Source organism: Mytilus californianus, unplaced genomic scaffold (assembly GCF_021869535.1).
Source record: "Mytilus californianus isolate M0D057914Y unplaced genomic scaffold, xbMytCali1.0.p SCAF_4, whole genome shotgun sequence".
Lineage (NCBI taxonomy): Eukaryota > Metazoa > Mollusca > Bivalvia > Mytilida > Mytilidae > Mytilus > Mytilus californianus.
In genome coordinates, this window is record NW_026262690.1 from 114,904,165 (window position 1) to 114,931,347 (window position 27,183).

The window sequence follows — 27,183 nt, forward strand, 5'->3', positions numbered from 1 at the left end:
CCCTGAAAGGTACTTTCACAAACCAAAACACAAGGACCAGTTCAAATGTCAAACAAATATGTTGAAGCTTCTCATATTATTTCCTGTAATTTATGGTGTATCATTTGGACAGAAAGGTTATATTGAAAGACCAAAACCAATATCAGACAACTAGCACAATTGAATGACTCATTAACCTCCAATTTATTCTAAACTTAACCCATTCATTGCATATAACCATATAAAACCGAATTTATCAATGGTCCGTAGCACCTGAGATCACCCCCAGTTTTGGTGGGGTTCGTGTTGCTGTTGTACCCCTATTTGTGACATGTTTACCTATTGTGTCTGTTTGTTTTGTTCACACATCGTTGTCAATATAATGGAATTTGATGTGACTGTCATACAAGTGAGAGGTTTAGCTACATTTTTTTATGTAGCTTTAAAACCAGGTTTAATCCACCATTTTCTACATAAGAAAATGCCTGTACCAAGTCAGGAATATTACAGTTGTTATCCATTCGTTTGATGTGTTTGAGCTTTTGATTTTGCCATTTGATTAGGGACTTTCCTTTTTGAATTTTCCTCGGAGTTCAGTATTTTTGTGATTTTACTTTCCACTAAAGTAAATGAGTGCCACCCTAGAAACAAGTTGTGCCACTAGGCTTGCTGCCTAAGATTGAGGACTCGTAGCTTATTATATAGCCTTAATTTTCACCTATTTTATTTTTCAGTCAATTTATTGCATATAAGGTACAAAATGTGCAACAGAATTAAGTTATCTTGTTTTGTAACCTCTATTGACGGGTATCCGGTCGTTCCGTCCCCAAACCAATCCGGCCCCAAGTCGATCCGGCCCAAAGTCGATCTGTCCCAAGTCGATCCGGCCCACGTCGATCCGGCCCAAAGTTGATCCGGCCCCATAATAAAATATGATTAAACTATATTGACTTTGGAGGATTTTGTGACAAATTTAAACACATAGAAAGGCTTCTTCACTACTTCGAAAGTACCATCCAGGTACCACTTCTTTGCAGTTTGTTGTAGTTGCAGCTGTTCTTGTGTGGCAAACATGATGTTTTGTACAAAAAGTCAAATAAGAATAAATAAAGCAATCTTTATTTAGAATTTATAAGCTTTTTACCATTTTACACCTGAAAACACGCAAATTAATCTTCCCAGATTTAACACAAAACTATATACTTTTTTTTCATATTTATGGTTTAATGATAAAAGCAAAGAAAAAAATATTTAAGACTTATATACAAAATTACAGTTTGATTATATTAAAGCAAAAAGTGAAAATAGAAACTTACCGGTATTACAGAGACGGTGTTGCCACTTTGAACATTGCTCACACTGTAGTGCATGCTGCCGAGGTCTAACATGTTGGTCACATACCACACAAGGAAAAGCCATTGTGATATTAAAAGCAAACGCATTCTGTCTCCTCTTTTATAGAAAGGATTCGGTAAATCAAACAACATTTCTCAATTTGAGAAGTAAGAACTTAAAACAAAAACAAAGTTTGTATGTACGGCTTGTACAGTTGTGTATGTGTAACTATTTGTTATTACACAGGATGAAAGACTTGTTAAGATCACAGTCAATTGAAAGAAAATGCTAATTACTAGTACTGCTGAGTAATGTTGATGTCTGTTGATTGTACTAAATTCTGTTATATAAGTTTTATTATAATTATACCCAATAATTTTGAAAACTTGTAATGAAAACATAATCAACCTACTTGTTTTATACTCATCTAAAGAAAGTATTTGTCAAAGGCCATTTTTTTTACCGTACACCTTTTACATTATAATAAAATTCATAAACATTTATGAATTACAATTAATATATATCTTTATTTTTTATTCCTTATAAATATATTTTTTTATTGGGGCCGGATCGACTTTAAATATGGGCCGGATCGACGTTGGGCCGGATCGACGTGGGGCCGGATCGACATGAAAGCTATTGACGCAATGGTTACATTGGTTACACATATGGAAACCTTCAATGGTAACATGCATGGGGATTCAGGGTTACAATGGTTAAATATAGACCAGAAGTCGGCAACTGATCGTTTATACATTTTTAAATTAGCTCAGTAATACAGGTAAATTTTGAACTGCATAAATACATGTATCGATTTGATCCGAATTCTTGAACTTCATGAAACAAAAAATTCAATACTATGTAAATGTGGCTGCATACATGTATTTATACCTCCCAAATTGTCAAAATGTAGCAGTTCGTGTGAATATATATAAAATAATAGATGCTAGTACATTGTACTTCTTCTTGATGCCATTTGGATGAAGTACATTTAGTGAATTTGTTCAACACGATTTTATAACATCCTCTTCATATATTACCATCTTATATTAGTATCATTGCGTAAATCTCAAGACTTTTATATAAATTTCTAATTGATTGTATTTAACATATTTTCTGCTGGCCTGGTCAATACCTGGGAACAGTATATCTAACGGGAAATGAATCTGATAGGCTTTCGGTATAAAACTGATAAAATCTCAAACTTTACAAGACTTCATGAGATTTATGGATTTTGGAAGCGTTTGATTGAAAAACTATCAGAACTGCTCAATAAATTAACCACATAATTCCAAACATTCAACAAATACAATGAATTGTTAAGTTTTATCGTAAAGTAGATATATTTTGTCATATAAAATGAACAATATAAATGTGATTTATTTGATGTGAAGTGTTTTATAATGGTTTTTGAAATTCACGGTTACTGGGAATGCCATCAGCACCAATTTTTTATTACCCTGTTTGCATTCTGTACCCTTCTGTGATGAAATGAATGCGACTATGACAAATTTGAAGTGACAGATTACAAGTTCGATACACTGGCATCACTTATTACTTAGTTTGAATGACATTTTATTGATGTTATCAGAAATTATTAAGATAATAGAGAGTACGTATTTTACACATGTCCGTTTCCGTATCGTGCCATTTATTAACTATGACCCGACGCTAAAATCGGCTATAATTAGGTAGTATCAAGTCCCGTTGATATATATGTTCCTGTCAATACTAGTATTGATCGCTTTTTGCCAGCCTTGATTCTAAAGGGACATTCATACACCATAAGTTGATGAAAATCACCAAGCCGAAAAGACAAATAGAAGTCACAAAACACTGTATATACATGTACATAGAAAGCTAAAGATTGAACAACATAAAAAAAAGGCAAAGCTGTGGTTGGACTCTGATGCCCTGGAAGGGAAAGTAGTTCATGCTCCACTAATGGCATCCATCATGTTGCTTATCACAAATGAAAATTTGGTATAACTCTATGAAAACTAAAGTAGCAAAGTGAGAACAAGGATGGCATGTGGTTGATTACTGGTAGTAAAATTTACCAGCTTACTGAATTTATTTCTTTTTTTTCAGTTACAGAAAAATGTCCTGGGCTTTACTGTGGAAGGACACTAGAGAATGGAACACTCAGTAATTGTGGGGTATGTATAGCTTTATCATTTAAAATAACTTCATGTGATTTATTTATAGTTTATTCTTAATATGATATCAGATGATCTTGATGGATGGCTTTTTAATGTCCAGCAGCAAATTAATTGCATATTCAGGACAAGAACATGTTAATGCGATACGAATATTAAAACTGCTTTGTACTAAACAGACAAGCTGATCCAGATTTTTAATGTCCTAAATGTAGTTCACAAGCTAAGGTACATGTAACAGTCTGCAGGAAGACATGTCACCCTACCCGGACACATTTTTCTGATTCCGAGCTGACCAGTCTTTGCTCTTACTCCTTTATGCCGTGTGCTAGTGGAGAAGCAGCAAATACCAATTTTAAAGTCTTTGGTCTTAACTGGTTAGGGTTCCGAACCCATGCCCTCCTGAACTTGAGGCGAACATGCTACCATGAGACCACCAAGGCGGTCTTGTTTCATAATATCATACATGAAAAATTAGTGAAAATTGACTGGATAGAGTACCTATAATCACACATACTACAAAAGTTATCAGCCAACAGATAACAAACCAGTCATCAGTATTGTAAATTCAGATATTTTGTGATTGCGTAAACAAATTTTAATTTTTGGCGTGAATTGTTAAAATTTATCTATTTTTCTATTATTTTATGGCAGGCGTGTGTGAGAGGCTACCAGCCTGATGATAGTTCTGAAAACTCTATATGTAAGAGATGTGAAGAAGAACCTTGTTTTTATGACTGGCTTTTTCTGGGATTCATGGCCTTGTTGTCTTTATTACTTCATTGGTTCTTCATAGATTTTACAAATAGAAGAAAGAAGTAAGTGAAATTAGCCTTTCAAAGTGCATGTAAAACATCTACAAAAGTTCCCTGGTATGTACCAGTAGTAAAGAAAAAACTTTAATTGATTTTCCAAATAGAAGAAAAAAATAATTGAAATTAGTCTTTCCAAGGATCTGTAAAACATTGACAAAAGTTCAATGAAATGTACCAGTAGTCAAGAAAAACCATTCCTGGCCATAGTAACTTTGACCTAGACCTGTCTTGGGTGTTACAATATTTGACCTGTCCTTTTTAAGTTTGATCCATTATTATTAAGTCCTCTTCCAGTTAGCTTGTAAAACAAAGTAAAACCATAGATTCCACCATGAAAATCAAACAAATGCAATCATATTAATTAATCAAATTAATCAAATTAATCAATTACATTTTGTATCAGATTTTCCTGACATAATATTGAAAAATGTTTGCTGCTGTTCAACAATATGAGACTTGCTGTATTCACTTATAATTACAATTTCAATATCGAGAAATCCTGATAATTCGTGCATACTGTTTTTTTTTTGTGTGTGTTCCAGTAATCTTGGTTAATGAAAATCACTGCTTATGCTGTTTTATTATTTCTTTTATTATGAAAATATGTACAATATAACTAAGGTAATTCAATTAAATCAGAAATAATTCTTGTTGGTTTTGAGTGTATTTGAAACATGTTGTGATTGAAGGTACCAACAGACATTATGAATTAATTATGGAATAAATGGCCTCCATTCCATTCATTGTAAAAAATAAGGAGATGTGGTTTGATTGCCAATGAGATAAGTATCCACCAGAGTTCTAATGGCATGAATATAAACAATTATAGGTCACCGTACAGCCTTCAACAATGAGAAAACCCATACCGTATAGTCAGCTTTAAAAAGCCCCCACATGAATAATATCTTTATTAATTAACTACAGTGACAGTGTTTACCTGTTTTTGTTTGTTTGTGTGTTTTATTTCCTTACACAAGATTTTTACATGCTTTACCTTGAAATTGAACTAACCAAATCTGAGTTTCCTTTTTAGCTCACCTGGCCCGAAGGGCCAAGTGAGCTTTTCTCATCACTTGGCGTCCGTCCTCCATCGTCGTCGTCCATCATCGTTAGCTATTTACAAAAATCTTCTCCTCTGAAACCACTGGGTCAAATTTAACCAAACTTGGCCACAATCATCATTAGGGTATCTAGTTTAAAAATGTGTTCGATGACCCCGCCAACCAACCAAGATGGCCGCCATGGCTAAAAATAGAACATAGGGGTAAAATGTAGATTTTGGCTTATATCTCTGAAACCAAAGCATTTAGAGTAAATCTGACAAGGGTAAAACTGATTATCAGGTCAAGATCTATCTGCCCTAAAATTTTCAGACAAATCTGACAACCTGTTGTTGGGTTGCTGCCCCTGAATTGGTAATTTTAAGGAAATTTTGCAGTTTTTGTCGAGCCTGCGACTTTTGTCGCAGAAAGCTCGACATAGGGATAGTGATCCGGCGGCGGCGGCTACGGCGGCGGCGGCGTTAGCTAACTTCTTAAAAGCTTTATATTTTAGAAGGTGGAAGGTATGGATGCTTCATACTTTGTATATGGATGCCTCATGTTACGAAGTTTCCGTCAGTCACATGTCCAATGTCCTTGACCTCATTTTCATGGTTCAGTGACTACTTGAAAAAAAAGTTAAGATTTTTTGTAATGTTAGATTCTCTCTTATTATAAGTAATAGGATAACTGTATTTGGTATGTGCGTACCTTGCAAGGTCCTCATGCCAGTCAGACAGTTTTCACTTGACCTCGACCTCATTTCATGGATCAGTGAACAAGGTTAAGTTTTGGTGGTCAAGTCCATATCTCAGATACCATAAGCAATAGGTCTAGTATATTCGGTGTATGGAAGGACTGTAAGGTGTACATGTCCAACTGGCAGGTGTCATCTGACCTTGACCTCATTTTCATGGTTCAGAGGTTATAGTTAAGTTTTTGTGTTTTGGTCTGTTTTTCTTATACTGTATGCCATAGGTCTACTATATTTGGTGTATGGAATGATTGTAAGGTGTACATGTCTAGCGGGCAGGTGTCATCTGACCTTGACCTCATTTTCATGGTTCAGTGGTCAAAGTTAAGTTTTTGAGTTTTGGTCTTTTATTCTAATACTATATGCAATAGTTCAACTATATTTGGTATGTACGTACCTTGCAAGGTCCTCATGCCCGTCAGACAGTTTTCACTTGACCTCGACCTCATTTCATGGATCAGTGAACAAGGTTAAGTTTTGGTGGTCAAGTCCATATCTCAGATACTATAAGCAATAGGTCTAGTATATTCGGTGTATGGAAGGACTGTAAGGTGTACATGTCCAACTGGCAGGTGTCATCTGACCTTGACCTCATTTTCATGGTTCAGTGGTTATAGTTAAGTTTTTGTGTTTTGGTCTGTTTTTCTTATACTGTATGCCATAGGTCTACTATATTTGGTGTATGGAATGATTGTAAGGTGTACATGTCTAGCGGGCAGGTGTCATCTGACCTTGACCTCATTTTCATGGTTCAGTGGTCAAAGTTAAGTTTTTTGAGTTTTGGTCTGTTTTTCTAATACTATATGCAATAGTTCAACTATATTTGGTGTATGGAAATATTTCATGATCTATTTGGCAGTCACGCAGGTTTTATTTGACCTTGACCTCATTTTCAAGGTTCATTGCTCACTGTTTAGTTTTTGTGTTTTGGTCTGTTTTTCTTAAACTATAAGCAATAGGTCAACTATATTTGTTGTATGGAAGAATTGTTAGCTGTTGCCTGCCAAGCATGGTTCATCTGACCTTGACCTAATTTTCATGGTTCATTGGTCAATGTTTAGTTTACTTGGTTAATGTTAAGTTTATGTGACAGTTGTAATAAAGCTTTATATTTAGGACTATCACCATAATATCAATGATTAGTAAAGAAGGCGAGACATTTCAGCGTGTGCACTCTTGTTGGTTATTATCTTGAATATTATTATAGATAGAGATAAACTGTAAACGGCAATAATGTTCAGCAAAGTAAGATCTACAAATAAGTTGTATGACCAAAATTGTCATTCGGCCCCTTTAGGAGTTATTGCCCTTAATAGTCAATTTTTAACAATTTTTTGTAAAATTTTTGTAATCTTTTACAAAAATCTTCTTCTCTGAAACTATTGAGACAAATTTAACCATACTTGGCCATAATCATTAATAGGGTATCTAGTTAAAAAATTTGTCCGATGACCCCGCCTTCCAACCATCATGGCCGACTTGATTAAAAATAGAACATAGGGGTAAAATGCAGTTTTTGGTTTATAAATATCTCTGAAACTAAAGCATTTAGAGCAAATCTGACAGGTGGCAAAAATGTTCATCAGATTTAGATTTATCTGCCCTGAAATTTTCAGACGAATCTGACAACCCGTTGTTGGGTTGCTGCCCCTGAGTTAGTAATTTTACAAAAATTTTGCAGTTTTCTTGTTATTATCTTAGATATCATTATAATATCTAATATCTAATACTATTAATTATGATTTTAACCTTATTTTACATGATTTCGAAAGCATCAGTAAATGCAGGTGAGCGACACAGGCTCTTGAGAGCCTCTAGTTTAAGCTGCAATGTCAAATGATCTGGTGCTGTTTGGAAGTGTCTTCTACATTTTTTGATGATTTGATAACCCTTTTCGGTCACTATAAAGTGTTACAATACATATTTAGACGCAACACATAAATAGTAATTGGAAAGGTACTGCCATTGCACGAGAGATTTAGAAACAAAAGTATTTAATACAACTTGGAATTAAATATGATTGCCAATAAGACAACTATCCATAGACAATGACCAAAGAACGAAGACTTGAACAATAAATTACAGTTCATCCTTCAACAATCCATATGCCTGGTTCGGGTTAAAAAATACATGATACCTAGAAGCGAAAGTGAACAGTAAATTGAAATGCACCCGTTAAACTGATAAAATGTTTTAAATAGTTATGAAGTCGACAAGAAATGAGCTTTGTGATAATCTGCAGACTCGTTTCCCAAACCTCTAATAATTCAATTATCTACTTACAAAATGTGTTTTAAATGAATGTGACCTTCTTCAGCCTGAAATATTTGCCACACTGAACGTTTCGGCATGTTTATGGTTAGTAAATAAAACAGCACATTCCAAACGACAGTTTACATTAAGTTTGTGTTTATCATGATTTTCGACCTAAAAACTAGAGACGTTCCGAATTCCTGTATTGGCCGGATCAGAACTCGACCAATACGGAAAAATATCAATATTGGCCGAGTTATTTTGTATTGGCCGAGTTGACACTTTTGTATTGCATAGGCAGTTTTCATCATATTAAGTCCAATAACAGAGTAGTTAATTAATAATGTGAAATAATTCAAATGAGAAAACTAACGGCCTAATTTATAATAAGACAGTTTACGAAAAAAAAATATGACAGACATGATTCTACAGCAACCACTGAATCACAGGCTCCTGACTTGGGACAAGCACATAAAGAAAGTGGCAGGATTAAACATGTATTTAAGTAATCAAACCTTCCCCTAACCTGGGACAGTGCTGTAACAGCACAACATAATATTGATATGTCATCTTACTCAATTGCAAGTATACCCTGGTATATTTCCTTCAAACTCTCCCAGAATATTAGAAATGAGAGCCTAAGGATTTTCATACTCTTATGTTTATAGGTTATTCATGAGTTATGGAACTTAGTATTCTCAAAATTGGTTTCCTGTTACTGTAATATGTGCAGGCCAAATGTGATTGGAGAATAATGTAATTTATTTTTTACAGTAATTTAATCATCCTTCATGTATCAGCATTTATTGAAAGTGTTTTGTCTGGTATCGTTACAATATTATTGGTGGATCCGATTGGTTCATTTAACATACGATCGTGTAAAGTCAAACAACTCTCAGATTGGTATTCCATGTTATACAATCCAAGTCCTAACTACACCACAACTCTACATTGTACACAGGAAATTGTTTATCCACTGTAAGTATTTTATACTGTACAACCCTAGTCCTAACTACACCACAACTCTACACTGTACACAGGAAATTGTTTATCCACTGTAAGTATTCTATACTGTACAACCCTAGTCCTAACTACACCACAACTCTACACTGTACACAGGAAATTGTTTATCCACTGTAAGTATTTTATACTGTACAACCCTAGTCCTAACTACACCACAACTCTACACTGTACACAGGAAATTGTTTATCCACTGTAAGTATTTTATACTGTACAACCCTAGTCCTAACTACACCACAACTCTACACTGTACACAGGAAATTGTTTATCCACTGTAAGTATTCTATACTGTACAACCCTAGTCCTAACTACACTACAACTCTACACTGTACACAGGAAATTGTTTATCCACTGTAAGTATTTTATACTGTACAACCCTAGTCCTAACTACACCACAACTCTACACTGTACACAGGAAATTGTTTATCCACTGTAAGTATTTTATACTGTATAACCCTAGTCCTAACTACACCACAACTCTACACTGTACACAGGAAATTGTTTATCCACTGTAAGTATTCTATACTGTACAACCCTAGTCCTAACTACACCACAACTCTACACTGTACACAGGAAATTGTTTATCCACTGTAATTATTTTATACTGTACAACCCTAGTCCTAACTACACCACAACTCTACACTGTACACAGGAAATTGTTTATCCACTGTAAGTATTCTATACTGTACAACCTTAGTCCTAACTAAACCACAACTCTACACTGTACACAGGAAATCATTTAACCACTCAGTATTCTATACTGTACAACCTTAGTCCTAACTAAACCTCAACTCTACACTGTACACAGGAAATCATTTAACCACTCAGTATTCTACACTGTACAATCCAAGATTAGAATAAATGCTTATGATTCTGTTTCATATTTTATATGCTGTTGCATGTGTGCAATTGTCATTTAATATTAATTATGTTTTTCTGTATGCATTCTTAATTTCAGTTCCAAGATGAATATAAGGAATTAACCCCTCAGTCACACTTAAGCTATATTTTTTAACATTTTTTTTGGACATTTTTCTGAGTAAATGCAGTGCAGGGCAGATATTTCTTGTTTAGTATAGAAATTCTTATATTCATTGTGTACCATTTTCGTTTGATTTTGAGGGAAATAAAAAAAATACACACTATTAGTATCTAATAACTCGGGTATGAACTTTGAACTTTACAGACAAAGTTTTTTTTAAAAATGATCACATATCTCTTTGATTTTGAATGATGAAAATTGTAAAAATTTCAAAAATTTCTTTTATAGATATACTATATGTATGATCTACTATGCCTTTTCCTTGCTGTTTATGATGTTGTTTAGACCACTGATATCATACAGATGTGTAGAGACCAAAGGAACCAAGTCAATTTATGCTGCTTTGTATTTTCATCCCATATTAATTGTCCTGCAGGCCATGTTTGGTGGACTATTGTGTAAGTTAGGTTTAATTCTAATATGATGTGCTGTAACGTCAGGATAATATACTCAGTAACCTAAGACAAGTACAGATCAATAACATCATCATATCTTACGAAAAGGCATAATTCTTTGCAGTGTAAAATTACAAAGTAATGGTAGAGGAAACTAAGGTGTTACTTTTCCTGTTGCTGCAGTGAGAAAGACCTTGCTTTCTGATCACCACGTTCGCCTACAAAATGTAGCTGAACAAAAATTAGTATAGACATTTTCACAGTGGTGAAAAAAATAAAATGGAGATTACCTCTTATGAGACTCTGTCACTCAATTATTTTCACCTAATGACATAATACTTAGTAAATAATAGGTCAACAATATTTGGGATAGGGATGGTTTGTCAAGTGGACTTGACTTCATTTTCACAATCCATGGGTCAGGTTTAGAGTAATGGATAAAATCTCTCGTAAATACTTTTGATAGGTCTAGGGATTGTTTGTGAGGAGTTATATGGCTGTTTAACATTTTAAGTTTAACATATGGCATTCATCGCATTTTCACACTCCTGTGGTAAGGTTGAGATTTTGGGATAAGGTCTAATCCTCATCAGCTTTAGATGACAGGTCTGAAAATTTTGATGTTGGATTTGTTTTTAGGAATATATGTCTGTCTGACTTATGGCATTTGCACTTCACATAATTTTTCCTTTGCATGTGGTAAGGTTCAAGTTATTAGATTAGGTCTGTATCTCAGAAATTATATGTGATTGATTGAAAATATATTGTATGGGAATTCATTATGTATACATTAAAATGGAAAAGAAAGGATATGATGTATAAATTATTGACAAAAAATGTACACCTAGCAGGTCGTATTTGACCTTGACCTTAATTTAAAAGATTGTGCCCTTAGAAATGCATTGATCTGGTATTAAGATATTGCAGTAGGTGAGACATCTTGGTGTGTTTACACTGTTAACACTTTACATAGATTAGCTCAATTGAACCTCTTTTATTTTCCAACATACTGGCCTAATCTATATTTAATTTTATTCATTCAGTACTGTAGTATATTTGTATTTTCAGATTATGCTTTTCCATATATAATGTTGGTTATATCACTGGTAACAAGTGCTGCCCATTTAGCAAGTACTAATGTTTTGGTAAGTCTTTATTTTTATTAAAATGTCCAGTTCCACAACATGCTAAAGAAAGAGAATATCTTACTTTTATTTTTACTGAAATTTTTCTTGTATAGGTCTTTTGATGATTATGGTGGATGGCTGTTTAACCTCCATCGGTCATATTCAGGACGAACATGTTAGAGATATGAATATAAACCCTGCTTTGTACTGGACCAACATGCTTAGCTGGATTTTTAATGTGCTAGTTAACACTGCTCAGGAAGACATGTACTCCTTCCCACATTATTCCAAATCCTAACCAACCAGTATTTTCTAATACTAAGTGGAGAAGCAGCAAATACCAATTTTCAAGTCTCTGATTTGACTTGGCCGTGGTTCAAACCCACAACCTCCTGCACTCTAGGTCTTTTGAAACATTATTCTAAAAGAATTATAATATGAATATATGTGGGTAAAATTGTTTGTGCCTATACAGCATTGAATGTTTGTAAGCTATTTCCCTTTATTCAACTGATCTTATTTTTTTGCAGTCCGCTGCAAAAACATTTCAGTCATCCAAGTTTGATTATTGACCTGGTAATCAAATAACTTGATATTCCCCTATGACTTACTATTTTCAGTATTCCTGTCCTCTAGTACTTTTCATACCTTTTAAATATGGTTAAGTTCAAGCACTGAAAGTTTCATACTTTACCACCCATTAGTAGTTCATTGTTAGGTTGCTGTTTCATTGATGTTAACCTCATATGACTTTTTGTCCCTCCTGTAACACAAATGTTATTAATATAAGTTAGATAAGACATTTTAAACAAGGAGTACAGGTATATGCAGGGATCACAACAGCTTAATTTTTAAGGATGCATCTTATGACATTTAAAACATAACAATTTTCACAGTTGAAAAATATTAAAGAAATTTATGCCATTTTGCAATACTTTTAAATTATACATACATGGTATATACTTTGTGCCTATACATACTGTGATTCATGACAAAAATTTCAAAAGTTAATTATAGTCATTCAGAATTATACTTATAAGAAATATTTCAAATTTCTTCATAAAGTATAAAAATTTAACATTGGTGCTAAAAATTTAAGGTTGGTCTGGAGGAGTACCACCCTTTAATAGCCCTGATCTGTATTTAAATTGAAGCAATAGTATAGAAGTATAATGATTGTAAAAAATGTAAAAAAAAACAAACTCTTTTGTCTATTTCAGGAGGTGAAACAATTGTTTAAAAATAACTTCTGTGATGCAAGGAACTTAATCATTCTTGTTGGTCATTGGATACTTCATGCATATGCGATAATCTCCATGACACAGCTGACCGATCTTACATTCCATCTCTCGCTTCTGGCTACTGTTCCGCTGCCTGTGTTCTTCTATATATGTACAGTAAAATTCACAGATCCAGATTACGTAGAAAGAGTTTCACATGTAGACATTTCAACCAACAGGTATTCAGCTGAACCAAGGGGGACAAATCTTCAGTTTTGGAATACTTGATGATGCTATGTAGAGTGAAAACTATGACTCGAAATCACATTACTTGATATGTTCCATTTTATGAAATGGTAGAAATTTTTTACAACTCAAACTGGTTTTAAGACTTTAAACTGGTTTAAGGAAGCCAAGATTATCTTGCAGAGATAGGGCAGCCGCAGTCATATTAACCAAAGCTTTTATTTATGATACTGATTTTAATTGTTTCATAATTTGTGATAAATGTGGATGAATGTTAGCTATTGTTGTTCTTAATTGTTTAATTATGTTCTAATGATTGATGTAAAGTATGTTATTTTTTTTTTAACTTAAGAAAAAAGTTTGAAAAATAGATTTTTATTAAGGGGCCAGCTGAAGCCGCCTTTCGGGATTTTCTTGCTGTGTTGAAGACCCATTGGTGGCCTTCGGCTGTTTTCTGCTCTTTGGTCGGGGTGTTGTCTCTTTGTCATATTCCCCATTTCCATTCTCAATTTTACTATTTTTATTATTTGTAAATTCAATCAGAAACAACAACATGGTATATTTATTCATGACACAAAGCCCCACGGACAAGAAAGAGTAGCACTTTTATTTCTGTATCTCATCTCTAAGTAACAACGAGGCCATCAATGTTTTTAATTTTAAATATTATAGGATTATATTTTAAGTCTGATTATTATGGTTGTGTATAAAGAGAAAAATCTTGCAGTTCAGAGAAAAAGTCAAACTTTTCATACAAATAGTCATGAATCCTATTTGTTGTAGCCTCAATGTCCCTCCTCCTTCACGTGTTTATGACATCACCAAATATGTTATCACAATGGGTGTTACTAATGGAGAAAAAAATGCTTACCCTTCCACAGCACATGAGTTCAGACTGGTTTAAAGGGGGATTTATGTGCTGAATCTTTCTTTTTCTGTGAAGTGTATGTGGACTTTTGCTTTTTTTCTTTATTACTTTAGTTTGCTGTCTTTCCTTTGATTATACCCTACAGTTTATATCTGTCCATCAATCTGTGAGTTGGGGCCTCGGTGGCCGAGTGGTCTAAGTAGTTACTACTGTAATCACTAGCCAGTCAACACTGAGATTTTGAGTTCGAACCCCGCTCGTGCAGGTTCACTCAACTCCAATCTTAATTGACTATGATTGTCAGTTTTTCCCCTCTCCAAAAAGTACCTTTCATGTTAAAAAATGTCTGACAATCAAAAATATATGTGAATAAACGGTACAATAAAGACAGCAAAGGTCAGCAAAAAATGTGGGATTTGTTGACAATTAAAATTTTATAAAATTTCTAGTTATAAACAAAACTTTGACTAGCCCGTCGGACTACTGTGATGAAAACTTTACTAACCCTCCCTAATTTTTATTAGCCTCAGGCTAGCGGAATAGCGTTAGTGTCGAACCCTGTTTCCTTTCGATGGTCAGTGGTTCTCTCCGGGCACTCTGGCTTCCTCCACCAATAAAAACTGGCCGCCATGAAATAGCCCAAAAGCGGTGCTTAAAAGTGGCGTTAAAACACCAAAAATCAAAAATCAAATCAATCCGTGAGTCTGTCTGTAATATGTTTTTGTTGCATTTTTCTCAGTAACTACAAGTTCAAGATATATGTCTCCAAGCTTCATCTGGTTATGCCATACTGGGTCACATTTTCATGATCATTGATGTAAACAGAGGTATAATTACAAAGCACTTGTTCACAGTAAATCTTTTTATGGCTTTTGTTTGGCCCATTGTACCTCCTTACTGTTTATAACATATATGTACAAGTATAATAAAAGCAAATCTCTTGAATATTTGACTTTCCTGCAACATCATACATCTATTTGTTGTGAGCTTTCTCTTCAGTAGTAAGTTGAGCTGTATAATTAATATCTTTTTGATTGTATACTGGTGCTTTACAGGCTGAATTTTACCTTTGGCATATGTTCATTTCTCTTGACTTTTTTTCAAGGTTCAATTACTGAAGAAAAAAAACAAAAATTTGATCGTTTAAGCTACTCTAAGTAATGAGAGTTTTGTCTGGCATACAAAATTGTAAACCTGGTATCTTGGATGAGTTTTTTTTCATAACTCAATACACCTTATCGCTAATCATGCTTGACCCGAGAATCTGTCCCGCTCCAACTTTTGACGTCATACAACAATCACTTTTCCATTGTGGCGTCAGACATTTTGTATTATGACGTCATAATTTTACGGGAACCTGTGTGATGTCCAGTAATGGCGGACAAATAGCGATAAGGTGTATTATATTGGGTCAGTAGAATAATAGTAAAGTGAACATGTGTTCCAATAGTTAGGGAACACCACACCTTTACCTTATTTTTATTGTTCATTCACACCGCCTTGGTGTCTCATGGTAGTTTGCTTGCCTCGAGTGCAAAAGGTCCTGGGTTAGATCCTAGGCAGGGTCAAACCAAAGACTTGAGTATTTGAATTTGTTGCCCCATGTTAATATGTTGTTTGACATGTTTGTGGTCGGCTTTATAACACCACTTTCTTTACTTTACAGAAAACGATCAGTTTTTAATAGGTACCTGAAAAACTCTACCATATACCAGTAAATCATTTACCCAATGTAATTTTTGCAAATGAACAGAGCAAACATATAAGTCTTATCTTAATAGGCACTAAGTGTAGAGGTTTAGATTAAAGCCAAGAGCCCTTTCTCCCTTTTAAGTTGGTCACATTTATGTAAAACCTGTATTTTACCAATAAAAGATGGTCCATTAGTTGCGGACTCATGAAAATGAGATTGGTTTCATGTTTTCTATCACAAATTTGTTGACTTATATGATTTTTTTGTGTCATTACACACAAGAGACATGTTTTCTGGTCTTAAATATTATGATACCAGAATAGTTGTCTACTCTGTAAATTTACGGATTGTGTCATATTGCCTGTCGTGAAATTATGACTTAGTCTTGTTTGTCATTGTGGGTGATGCATGTAGAGCAGTAGATGCTAACTGTATCTACCCATCCTGTCTCCTTCCTCTTCAGCTTATGCAGTTCCATCAGTTGTTTTCATTTGGTTTGTATATTCAAAATGGATAACTAAATTTGAACGTTTTTAAAGTACTATACCATGTAATTTCTGAACAAGTACCTCCAAGATGTATCAAAATTCCATCAGCTGAGTCATAATCTTTATTTGATTACAAATAGGAATTTTCCTCATTTTGATCAGAAGACTTATTTGAGAATCTGAAAGATCACACAGTTATTTGGTTAATATCAGTGGGGGATCCAGAAATTTTCATTTGGGGGGGGACACTGACTGCCCAAGAGGGGGCCCGCTCCAGTCGTCATGCTTCAGTAATTCCCTAAATAATCAACCAAATTTTCCCTCAAAAGGGGGGGACGACACAGACTGCCTCCTTAAATCCGCCTCTGAATATAACATACTTTTCGATTTTCTTATTCTAGTTGCCAAAAAGTGACCTTTATTTTTTGGATAGAATTTTTGATAATCAAATTTTTCCTTTTTTGAAGAGGAAGTAAAAATTAAGAAAATGAAAAGTTAGTTATCTCTCCAACTTAGTAGATAAAATCTTCAGAGGTTAATATCCAGAACAAGATAAATTTTATACAAAGCAGTTTATTGACTATCCTGAAAATATGACAACAATCGAGATATTAGAAGAATTACAATCAAAATATTTTGTTCATCCTGAAACTTTTGACTTTTTCAAAAAACGTACAGAGTATGGATTCACCAAGGCTTATTTTGATGTACCAATAACAGAGGCTAGGGAATCAAGTTTGAGATCAGCTAAATTATTTTCAGGTAGTGTTGATTTTGACGGTGCAATAAAGGAATTAAACATTCCATCTAAAGATGTTAAAGGTAAGTTACTTAGATAAGTATGTATTGAATCAACAATTGTATCTCAGGAGTTATTGACAGAAGACTTAAATGGGCATGTCAACCATTTAAAAGTTAATTCTTTGTAGTGCACATGTGTAAAGACGTGAAAAACTGAAGAAAATTCTCGGAAGTAGAAATTGAAATTTTAAAGTTGATTTTGATAAATAATGATTTAATTCTGAAAAGTTCAAAATCTTTGTTGTCGTGATCATAATTTTTAGTTGAAATAAAAAAAGTGTATCTTGAAAAGTTCTAATTTAATTTAGATTTTGTTTTGCCTTTTTGTACAATAACTTATAAACAAGGAATTAAGTGAATCTGGAATAATTTTGAATTATGGAAAATTGATAAGAAATGTATGATGAAAACTAACCCAATAAAGGAGGCTAAGGGGGCGTAGTTCATACTGAAATATCAGTGAAAGTAACTTGAACCTTTAATATAAAGTTGGGTTAGTTTTCATTATATATTTCTTATCCAATTTCCAGATTTCAAAATTTTTAAAAATAATTCCTTGTTTATAATAAAAAATAAAGTTGGTCTAATTCTTTGATATTTAATATAAAATACCAATAGTATTTGAGGTCGTATTTGTTTCAAGGGTATAAAGATATTAATGGAAAGACATGATCACTGAATAATGTATTTTCAAAATCTATGTCTAGTATCTGTTATTTATAATTTGTAAAACTTAAGTTTCGTCACATCCATATCAGAACAAAAAACCTGGAGTTAAGGATGTTCGCTACTCTGTTTCAAAATAACAAGCTTTTTAAAAGACTAATATTATAAATTGATTGTATATAATTAACAGAACTAAAAAAGCAGAAAAAAATGAAGGGTCTGTGTCCTTGTTTTCGAGATAAAAGCCATTGAAAATTTGGCGGGAAATGATTCTCTCTATATTTTTCATACATTTAACATTGGTACTTTTTGTCTTTCAAAAACTATGAAAAAATAACAAACGATTTTATAAGATTTTTAAATATGGCTTTTTAAACTATATGTAATAAAATTATGAAAAGAAAAGTAGTAGTTAGAGGGCAAAATTTTTAATGGCACTATATGGATAAAACTAGAGGATTATGAATATCTGACAGAAAGTCAAAAACATGAGGACCGAACATCCTTAATTTGCAGTTTTTACCATTTAATAGATCTGGTGTAGCTCTTGCAAACTTAAAAAAAAAAATCTATATATGTTTAATACAACTCTAGTTTAATAGTTTATTGCTGATTTGTTTCAGTTAGGGAGCAACCATTTAACTTCAAGGGGGAGGGGGGTTATGGTTTTTTGTCTGAGTCAGAAAGATTTTTTTTTCAATTTCAACACTATAAGGTATGGGGAAAATCTGGATTCAGAATAATTTTTTTTGTCATCTGCTTGACCACAATATTTTTTTTCATCAAATTAGGGATCAGAATATTTTTTTAGGAAAAAACCTTAAATCCCCCTTGAAGTTAAATGGTCATTCCCTTACCTTATATTATAACAGATTTTAACAAAATCAAGCAACCCTTAAACTCTTTTGCCTCTCTTTCATAATCTTATCTTTACATATTTTACATAAACGTAAAAACATTAAACAACAAGAATGCACTTTATCAAACGTGAATTGAATCCAGAATACTATTGCCTATATATATATAAGCTGGCTACTGTAAAATTCAGAAATCTTTGCAATGATTTTATTAACTGAACAGATTAAAGTTTTGGTTGCAGTAGTTTATCATGATGTGGTGGTCACATCAACATGAAACTCACGGCACACGTTCATTATGAAATGAACATTTGATAAAAAAAAGCCAAATTAATGTCAAAACATCATTTCGAAGTACACTGAGCATGGAAATGTGATAGTGCAAGAGGGTCATGGTGTCCTATGGACACATATTCTTGTTATCAAATTTACTTTCACAACAGATGGTATACCAGTGACTATCTACAAGCCAGCTTCCTGTAGAAATGATCCTTCTATATTTGTGTATTTCCATGGAGGAGGCAATTGTGTTGGATCCAGAGCTGGTGTTGATACAGTTTGTAAAATCTTTTCAAGGTATATATAACTTAATTACAGGTTTTTCCAACAAATTTGTTGCTTAGAAATGGAAAGAGTTGATTCATTATTTTTCATGTAGGACTAGTTTTTATTGGTATAGGTGATCTGGAAAACCAATTATAGGTACTGTACAGCCTTCAACAATGAATAAAAACCTATACTGTATAGTCAGCTATAAAAGCCCCAGACATGACAAAATGTTAAAAAATTCAAACAAGAAAATCTTCTGCCTGATTTATGACAAAACAATAAAAGAAAAATATGACAGACAGCAACCAACAGCAACTACAGAATAACAGGCTTTTGACTTGGGACAGGCAATAAAGAATATTACAGGGTTAGACATGTTTGTGAGTGCTCAACCCTCCCTTAACCTCAGACAGTGGTGTAAGTTCAGCACAACATAAAAACAAAGTGTAAATATAAGTTGGAAATGAAGGCTTTGTCGTCAGTAAGGTTTCTGACTTACTGGTAAATGAATCCCCGACAGTTAAATTATGGTTTAGTCTTTCTTCAACAGACATTGTTTACAATAATCTAAAAAAAACTAAAAGTTTGTCAACTTTTCTCTTTCAGAGATGCTGGTTGTATTGTCGTCAATGTAGAATATCGACTGGCACCAGAATTTAAATTTCCAAGTAACCATGATGATGTTTTGTGTGTTTTTCAATGGGTCAAAGGTCATAAGGAAGAATTAGGTATTTTTTGTAACTTTTACAATAAGGAATTACAAATGGTTATAGCTATGTTTTAATGCTTAAAAGTAGGGTTGTGGTAAGGGTAAGGGACATGTTAATGATGGTTACTCTTTAGCCTTAAATGTTAATTAAGTATTTCAAAAACATTAAAAGTAAAAGATTGCAAGGAATATAGGACAGGTATGAAAAAAATGTATGTGTGGAATGGGATGTACGTTAAATGATTTATTAAGTTCTTATTACATCAGGATAAAAATATAAATTCATATTTTTTTTCAATTTGCAGTTTAAAGTTTATCATGCTCTAGCCGTATAATGCAAATTCTTATAAAAATATGTCACAGCAACTGTTTATTGTAACTGACCATATATTTTTAAGATTTATGTTGTTTTTCAAATCTTTGCCAGTCATTGGCTACCAACCTGTTTTAAACTTGTGCATCTGTTGACAGGTGGATCATCCAGAAGTACAATTGGAGCAGGTGGGGATAGTGCTGGAGGTCGATTGGCGGCTGTTGTATGCCATGAAGAACAAGGTATAGATTATCAGGTCAGTCCAAACAGAAGTTTTACGAATCATCAAACCATGGTTGGACAAACATTTCACTGTAAACACACAAATATGATTTGATGTCATAGGCCATTTCATTAGCTATAGGTTGTCATATAAAAGTTTTCTTGATCAGGAGGATTTTCAGATCATATACAATTTTCAGCGGTTACTGGTCAGGAAAGATTTTCTTTCATCTATTGTAATCGTAATCATGATTTTTGTGCACCTGCTGCGGTGGAGGTGGCATTGAATGTTACCCTTGTCTGTCTGTGCGTACGTCCCAAAATAAGTTTTTCTTCTCTAACTTTACTTTGCCTCAACCAAATTGGGCTTATACACAATGCTTATTACCACAAAACAACATTATATGCAAGCGGGGGAATCATCTGTGTCCCATGGACACATTCTCGATTTAATTTTTATTTTATTTTTGAATACATGAAAAGTACATACATCAGATGTTTAGTAATCTGTTGTAGATAAAACCATGAAAATCATAAAAAGGTAATACTGGTTGATAGCAAAAATTACAATTTAAAATATTTACTTTTCAGATTTTGGTGTATCCTAGTGTTGATAGTACACACTCGTCTCCAGCACATCAAGAGTTTATCAGAGGACCAGCACTTACTAAACAATTGATAGACTGGTATTAAGAATTCAGTACACTGTATAAAAGGAGGGGGGGGGGGGGGGGGGGGGTTGTAGATCTAGGGTAAGGGAGATAACTCTTTAAAATCAGTACAGTGTTTAATCAATGCTTTTTAAGCACTCATATGAAACAGAAGTAAAGTAATCTGTGTTTGATTTGCTTTTTTACTTATGAAACAATGTTAACTTATGAAAACAGTTGACACAAAATTTAAAGCAATCAGCAAATTGGTTTAAACCCCAAACAAATTAACATACTATTTCTTAGTTATATTTAAACAAAAATCTGAAAAAAGAACTGCTTCCTCTAAATTATTTTGTCATCTAATAATTGTTGCCATTTTTTGTTTACAAATAATGAATGAAAATGGGGGCCAAAACTTTATATGGATTGAAGTGCTCAATGTGCAATTTAAAGACAGTGATTTTCAATTGACAAATGAAGACAATAAAAGTACTGACTATAATATTTTCATATGATAGGTTATATGCTCAATAACAAAAGACAAATATATTGACATCTTAATTTTCCTTAAATGATTTTTAGTATGTTCTCTGATTTCTTTATTTTCAGGTTTATTGGCAATTATTTTTCAAATGAATCTGACAAGGCAAGTTTGAGAGGTTCACCATTACGGAATGATACCAAGAGTTTTTCTAAGTTACCACCAGCTTTAGTTATTGTGGCTGATATTGATCCACTCAGAGATAATGCCATATGTATGTAAAAAAGGGGGAAATTCAACATTGGTAAAATATATAAACAGGGGAATAACCGCTTGATGTCTATATTTGTTTTGATTGTGTTGACAGGATATTGTCTTATAATTTACCTCACATCACATGTTAAAATTTGATTCTATAGATGTTCTTAAAGCTGATAAAAGTGTAATAGAAAAATGCCATAATATTTGGATATAACATACATATTATACAGCTTATCCTGAATATTCATGAAATATTTGCCACTGGATATTAAGCAATTAACAATCAATCATATAGATATTAAAGAAAACTCCGTTTGGTAAATAAAAAGGGTAGTGTGTACGGCTGAATCCAACACAAAATTAACAGACTCAGGTTGAAAAAAAAAGCAAGGCATCATTCTCTTTATACAGGATTATGTGCCAGTCTTTGTAAGAATCAGGCAATTTTGAAAGAAATCAAAACATGGCCGGAAAAAACCTACCGACTTAACCATCCTATTTTGAAGTTACCCTCATCCTGAGTTAGAAATGGTAGGTCTTTCGTTTCTGCGTGTCTGGTAATTCGAGAAATCTCTAGGTAAATTTTGGTCAGAATGATAGCAAATTATGGAGTTAGCTCCCCTTAATTGTTAATTTCTAGTGCATTTCAACCAAATCATAACTTGAATTACCAGAACAGGAAAAGGAAACAAATATTATATTCGTGCACCATTATACATTTTGAACATAAATTAATGTCAACTTGAGTGGGTTTTTGTTTGTCATGTTTACACCACTGCCTGATTCTTAGGCAGATTGGCACTTAAGAGCAAACTACAGTGCATTTGAAAATATTAATTATAGCAGTATTGAATTTGAGAAAAAAAAAGTTTGTGGGTATCAGCTTTCCTGATGGGTTCTCTGGAAATGAGGCTGAAAAAACACAGGTTCTCAATTGAGTGGAGGGTATATATTCATAAATACATAATGTAAATTAAGAAATTTTTGCAATTTTTTTATTTTTGCAAAAAATTCAATGAGATAGGTTTTGTAAAAATAAAAAAATGCAATTGAAATTTTGATAGCATTTTATTTGTAGGCATCATTTTTCTGAAACTGCAGAATTTAATCTCACATTTTGCCCATTTTTCAACAATTGCAATAATAAATTCATGTATAAATTTCTGAATTTACAGTATTGAATTATTAAACATTTATAAATATTCAGCAAATAGTTTACTCAGTAATTATTGAAATGTGGAATTGACTTGTTGATGAGTTCCTGTTGATGTTTTCTAAATATACAATTATTAATTTACAGTGTACCATGAGAAGATGAAATCATCTGGAACCAGCAGTGAACTGTTACTTGTCCAAGGTGTTGTCCATGCTTTCTTTACTATGCCAGGTGAGTTATGTGGAAACAGACTGCTTTTTAAGTTATAGATAATGCATATTTGAAGGTCTTTCTTGTCGTATAACACACTGAGGGGTGTCAGGATAGTTCGAATGAAAGACCGACCCTAGGGAGGTCTTTCTTTGGGCAATCAAGACACCACAAGATCAAGTTCGAATCTGGGTGGCATCACTTTCAACCATTCTTGAGTAATGTCCCTTTATAAATGGAAAATATGCTGAATTTGCTGTTTCTGCACTCTTACTTTACTTTGTATCAACCAAATGTCATGTTATGAAACTTACATACAATGCTTATTACCACCTAACACAGATCAAGTTCTGATGTGGAAGGTGTCACTATTAGGGTTCTTTAGTTATGTCCCTTTATAAATGGAAACACTGCTGAATTTATCGTTTATTTACAAATGAGGGCATCTGTGTCCCATGGACACGTTCTTCTTTTATTTTGTTAGTTTTGTCCTTTGATCTATAGATAGGGGTATCCAATCGTATTACATCTCCTTTTTATTTATTAGCAGAATGCTGTGTGAACAGTAAAGCTGACAAAATCAATCTATTATATCAGGACATGTTATGAATATGTTTTGGTAATTTGACCTGTGGAAATTGAACGCCTGTCTAATCTGATCAAAATCTTCATTTTTTTAGGGTTGTGGTTTAGACAGGTTTTTTTATAAATTTTTTTTTAAATTTTTACATGGAAATTAAGATCTATAGACAAAGTCTCAAAGGAGAGACTTAACCCTTTAGCCCCCAATCCCGCCTGTAGGCGTGATGGCGACAACCATTCTTTGATGGCCCGTATGACCCTCCATACCTTTTTTGAACTGCCCCAGCTGAACTGTCATGATAGCAGGGACTTCAACCAAGCAGTTCATGGTCCATAAACTCTTCTCAGATGTCTGTTCATGAAAATATGGCACTTTGAAAGCCGTTTAAGAGTTCAAAATCGAAAAAAACGTGAAAAGTAGCCAAAATCAGGTGGGGGTGGGCATCTTTTGATTGCCACTACGTAACTGGTAGTGACTGTAGGTATAAACTATTATCATAAATGCATGCATAGGTGGTACAGGAACACAACGAGGTATAATATGGCCAATAGGAATCTAGTCTGTAAAATCTAGGTCACCGTTTTGTCAAAAATCCGTAAAAACGGACATTTAGGCAGACCTGACTTGACAATAATAATTCCCCAGCAAGACACTTAAGTCCAATATACTCCCAGTTAGCATGAATGTACTGCTGTAACTATAGGGTAATACTTGAATGACAAAGAAAAACAGTCTGGTCAATGTTCACCTATCAAGGTCGTTTTAAAATCGGAAAATAGTCGGAAAATTAACATTTTTCAGTGGGGGTGGGTTCAAACCCACGAGAAAATATTCCACCTCCCACCCCACCCCCGACCCATGCCATCCGCCCCCAAATCTCAATACATAGTTTAATAGATGAGCATCAGTTACAGCATCAAGAGTCTGCTAATTTGCATATAATTTGCATATGATTGCAAATTTTCGAAAATGCCTGATTTTCCAGAAATCTCTTGGGGGCGAATGAGTTAAGAATGCTGTTTCAGGTGGCAGCTCAAACAGCAATTTGGTTACATTTGCTGTGATTAGGTAAGTTAAGGAGAACCTCTACCGGGTAATAATAAGTCTATGATATTTGGTATGAAATTGTATAATTGTATAATCATTATAGCACATCTCATTTCCATAGAGATTTGCTGATTAGTTGGCCCTGTCCTCTCAGTTGTGGCTTATTTTGAATTTGAAACTTTTGCATAGTTTACATGTTAAAGTTTGTGATTGGGTCAGTTATAGATAAACCACTGATGGTTAGTCAATGATATTGGGTATGCATTTATAATAAGCACTTCTCATTTGGAGATTATTTGCCCCTATTTGCAATCTCTGATCTTCTTTTATATGAACAACAAAGTTAGAAAACTGCATAAACTGCCCCAATATCAGTTAAAAGGACTAAATGTGGAAAAAAAAATTTCCTGGAAATAAATATCATAGAATAATCTGAATAATACAAAATAAAGAACTTTCCAAATTTTATTTAAGATATATTATATGATTATCTCCCCTTGGTGCCAATATGAATATTAAATTTTCCTTTCTTTTGTAGGCCATTTTAAAGAATGTTGTAAGAAACCAATAGAAAGATGTACGCAGTTCATTAAAGAGCATTCCTAATGGTTTAGTGTGGATATTAAAGTGTAAAATATAACATTGAATCGTAAAGGTTCACTAACATTTTGTAAAAAGTGCATAATTGCAAATTTCAATATATATCATATGTTTTAGGTGATTTTACTAGCTCATTATATTCGTTCATAATTAGTTCATGTTATCTATTCTTGATAAATAAAAATATATATACCAGTATATAAATGTTTTGTGTAGCACAGTTCTTAAATGCAGTTTTAAGCATAAGACAAATTATTCTTTGTATATCACCTCAAAATCCATATACTTTTCAGAAATTAATTAATTTAAGTCTTATAACACAGTCTTGACAGTTTTTAGAAATTTGTAACAACACAACGAAACATCAATTTAGATTATGATTGAAGGATGGACAGAGAGTAGAAAACATGCTGAACACTATAGTATATGCTACTGAATGGGATATAACATGATCAAGTATTTGACATTATAAGGTCTTTGAATGATTTCAACAGAGAGTAAATGCATATATATATATACCAATAAACTAGTTTCATTATTAACAAAAAATATTGCTAATAGTGAAGTGGACAATCAAAAATCAAAAGTCTTATATTTTAAAAAACAGACACCATGGGCAAAATAAAAACGATGGAAAGACATTGCACAGAAAACTAAAGATTAAGCAACATAATGTTACCGAAGGTTAAAGCTAGAAGTATCATAAATGTTAAATTGTAACATATTGTACAGAATTCCGTTGACAAGTTTCCATTAAACAGACTATTAGTTACTTTTCTGAAGTTTTCAAGATTCTCCAAAAAGGTATAAAAGTCATGAGGGGTTTTTTTTGGACTTAACTTTAGTTTGTTCCTATTATGGATGACATGTAATTTTAAAAATTATATGACTTTAGCTCCTCAAACTTTTGGTCTGGTGCATAACCCATGAAGGCTCTTCCAGACAGATGTTTTGTGAATACAGAAATAGAGGTGTCAATAGATATAAGAAGATGTGGTATGAGTGCCAATGAGACAACTCTCCATCCAAGTCACAATTTGTAAAAGTAAACAATTATAGGTCAGACTTCTTTTAATAATTTTATAAGTTCTTAATATAGATCATTGCCATATAGGTAGATCAAATTAATTAAACCATCACACCATAAAATCTGTACCAATTTTCTTTGAAACACAATGGGAACTGCATGTACTGTTGGATTGTCATGTAACATAAAATTTTATCAATATTTACTCTTAGTCTTTTATATACCCGGTATGTAAAGAAAAGATATTCTGTGTTAAAGGCAGTATTTCATTATTGAATAATGCTCATTGGAACAAAACCTTTGTATATCATATGAAAATAAGAAGATGTGGTATAATTGCCAATGAGACAACACTCCACCAGAGACCAAATGACATACAAGTTTACAACTATAGGTCACTGTACGGCCTTCAACAATGAGCAAAAGCTATAGCACATACAGGTATTCAGCTATAAGAGGCCCCTAAAATGACAAATGTAAATTAATTCAAACTAAGAGATAAAAGAAGATGTGGTATGAGTGCCAATGAGACAACTCTCCATCCAAGTCACAATTTATAAAAGTAAACCAGTATAGGTCAAAGTAAACCATTATAGGCCTGATTTATGTACAAA

The 27,183-nt window shown here is 33.3% G+C and overlaps 3 protein-coding genes across 4 annotated transcripts in view; 2 read left to right on the top strand and 1 right to left on the bottom strand.

The window, feature by feature from the left end:
* The window catches only part of LOC127699116 (dihydroxyacetone phosphate acyltransferase-like), a 226,750-nt gene that overhangs the window by 26,770 nt on the left and 172,797 nt on the right, over positions 1 to 27,183 (bottom strand). The gene's annotated exons all lie outside the window — the stretch shown is intronic.
* Positions 4 to 13,757, top strand: LOC127699140 (JNK1/MAPK8-associated membrane protein-like). Its single transcript, XM_052202890.1, has 7 exons — positions 4 to 116; positions 3,406 to 3,473; positions 4,128 to 4,291; positions 9,110 to 9,313; positions 10,626 to 10,795; positions 11,861 to 11,937; positions 13,140 to 13,757. Exons 1-7 carry the CDS (start codon positions 59 to 61, stop codon positions 13,425 to 13,427), a joined length of 1,029 nt encoding a protein of 342 aa, XP_052058850.1. The 5' UTR covers positions 4 to 58; the 3' UTR covers positions 13,428 to 13,757.
* LOC127737195 (carboxylic ester hydrolase LipN-like) lies at positions 17,248 to 25,749 on the top strand. Its single transcript, XM_052247727.1, has 8 exons — positions 17,248 to 17,256; positions 19,114 to 19,334; positions 19,914 to 20,035; positions 20,488 to 20,585; positions 21,143 to 21,237; positions 21,814 to 21,959; positions 23,247 to 23,333; positions 25,481 to 25,749. Exons 1-8 carry the CDS (start codon positions 17,248 to 17,250, stop codon positions 25,546 to 25,548), a joined length of 846 nt encoding a protein of 281 aa, XP_052103687.1. The 3' UTR covers positions 25,549 to 25,749.

Excerpts from the sequence above, each read along its gene's own strand:
- LOC127699140 (XM_052202890.1), top strand. The coding sequence starts at position 59 with ATGTTGAAGCTTCTCATATTATTTCCTGTAATTTATGGTGTATCATTT. Across the intron at positions 3,474-4,127 it reads GAACACTCAGTAATTGTGGG|GCGTGTGTGAGAGGCTACCA; the intron begins GTATGTATAGCT and ends ATTTTATGGCAG. Across the intron at positions 4,292-9,109 it reads TTTACAAATAGAAGAAAGAA|TAATTTAATCATCCTTCATG; the intron begins GTAAGTGAAATT and ends TATTTTTTACAG.
- LOC127737195 (XM_052247727.1), top strand. Across the intron at positions 19,335-19,913 it reads GTTTGTAAAATCTTTTCAAG|AGATGCTGGTTGTATTGTCG; the intron begins GTATATATAACT and ends TTTCTCTTTCAG. Across the intron at positions 21,238-21,813 it reads ACTAAACAATTGATAGACTG|GTTTATTGGCAATTATTTTT; the intron begins GTATTAAGAATT and ends CTTTATTTTCAG.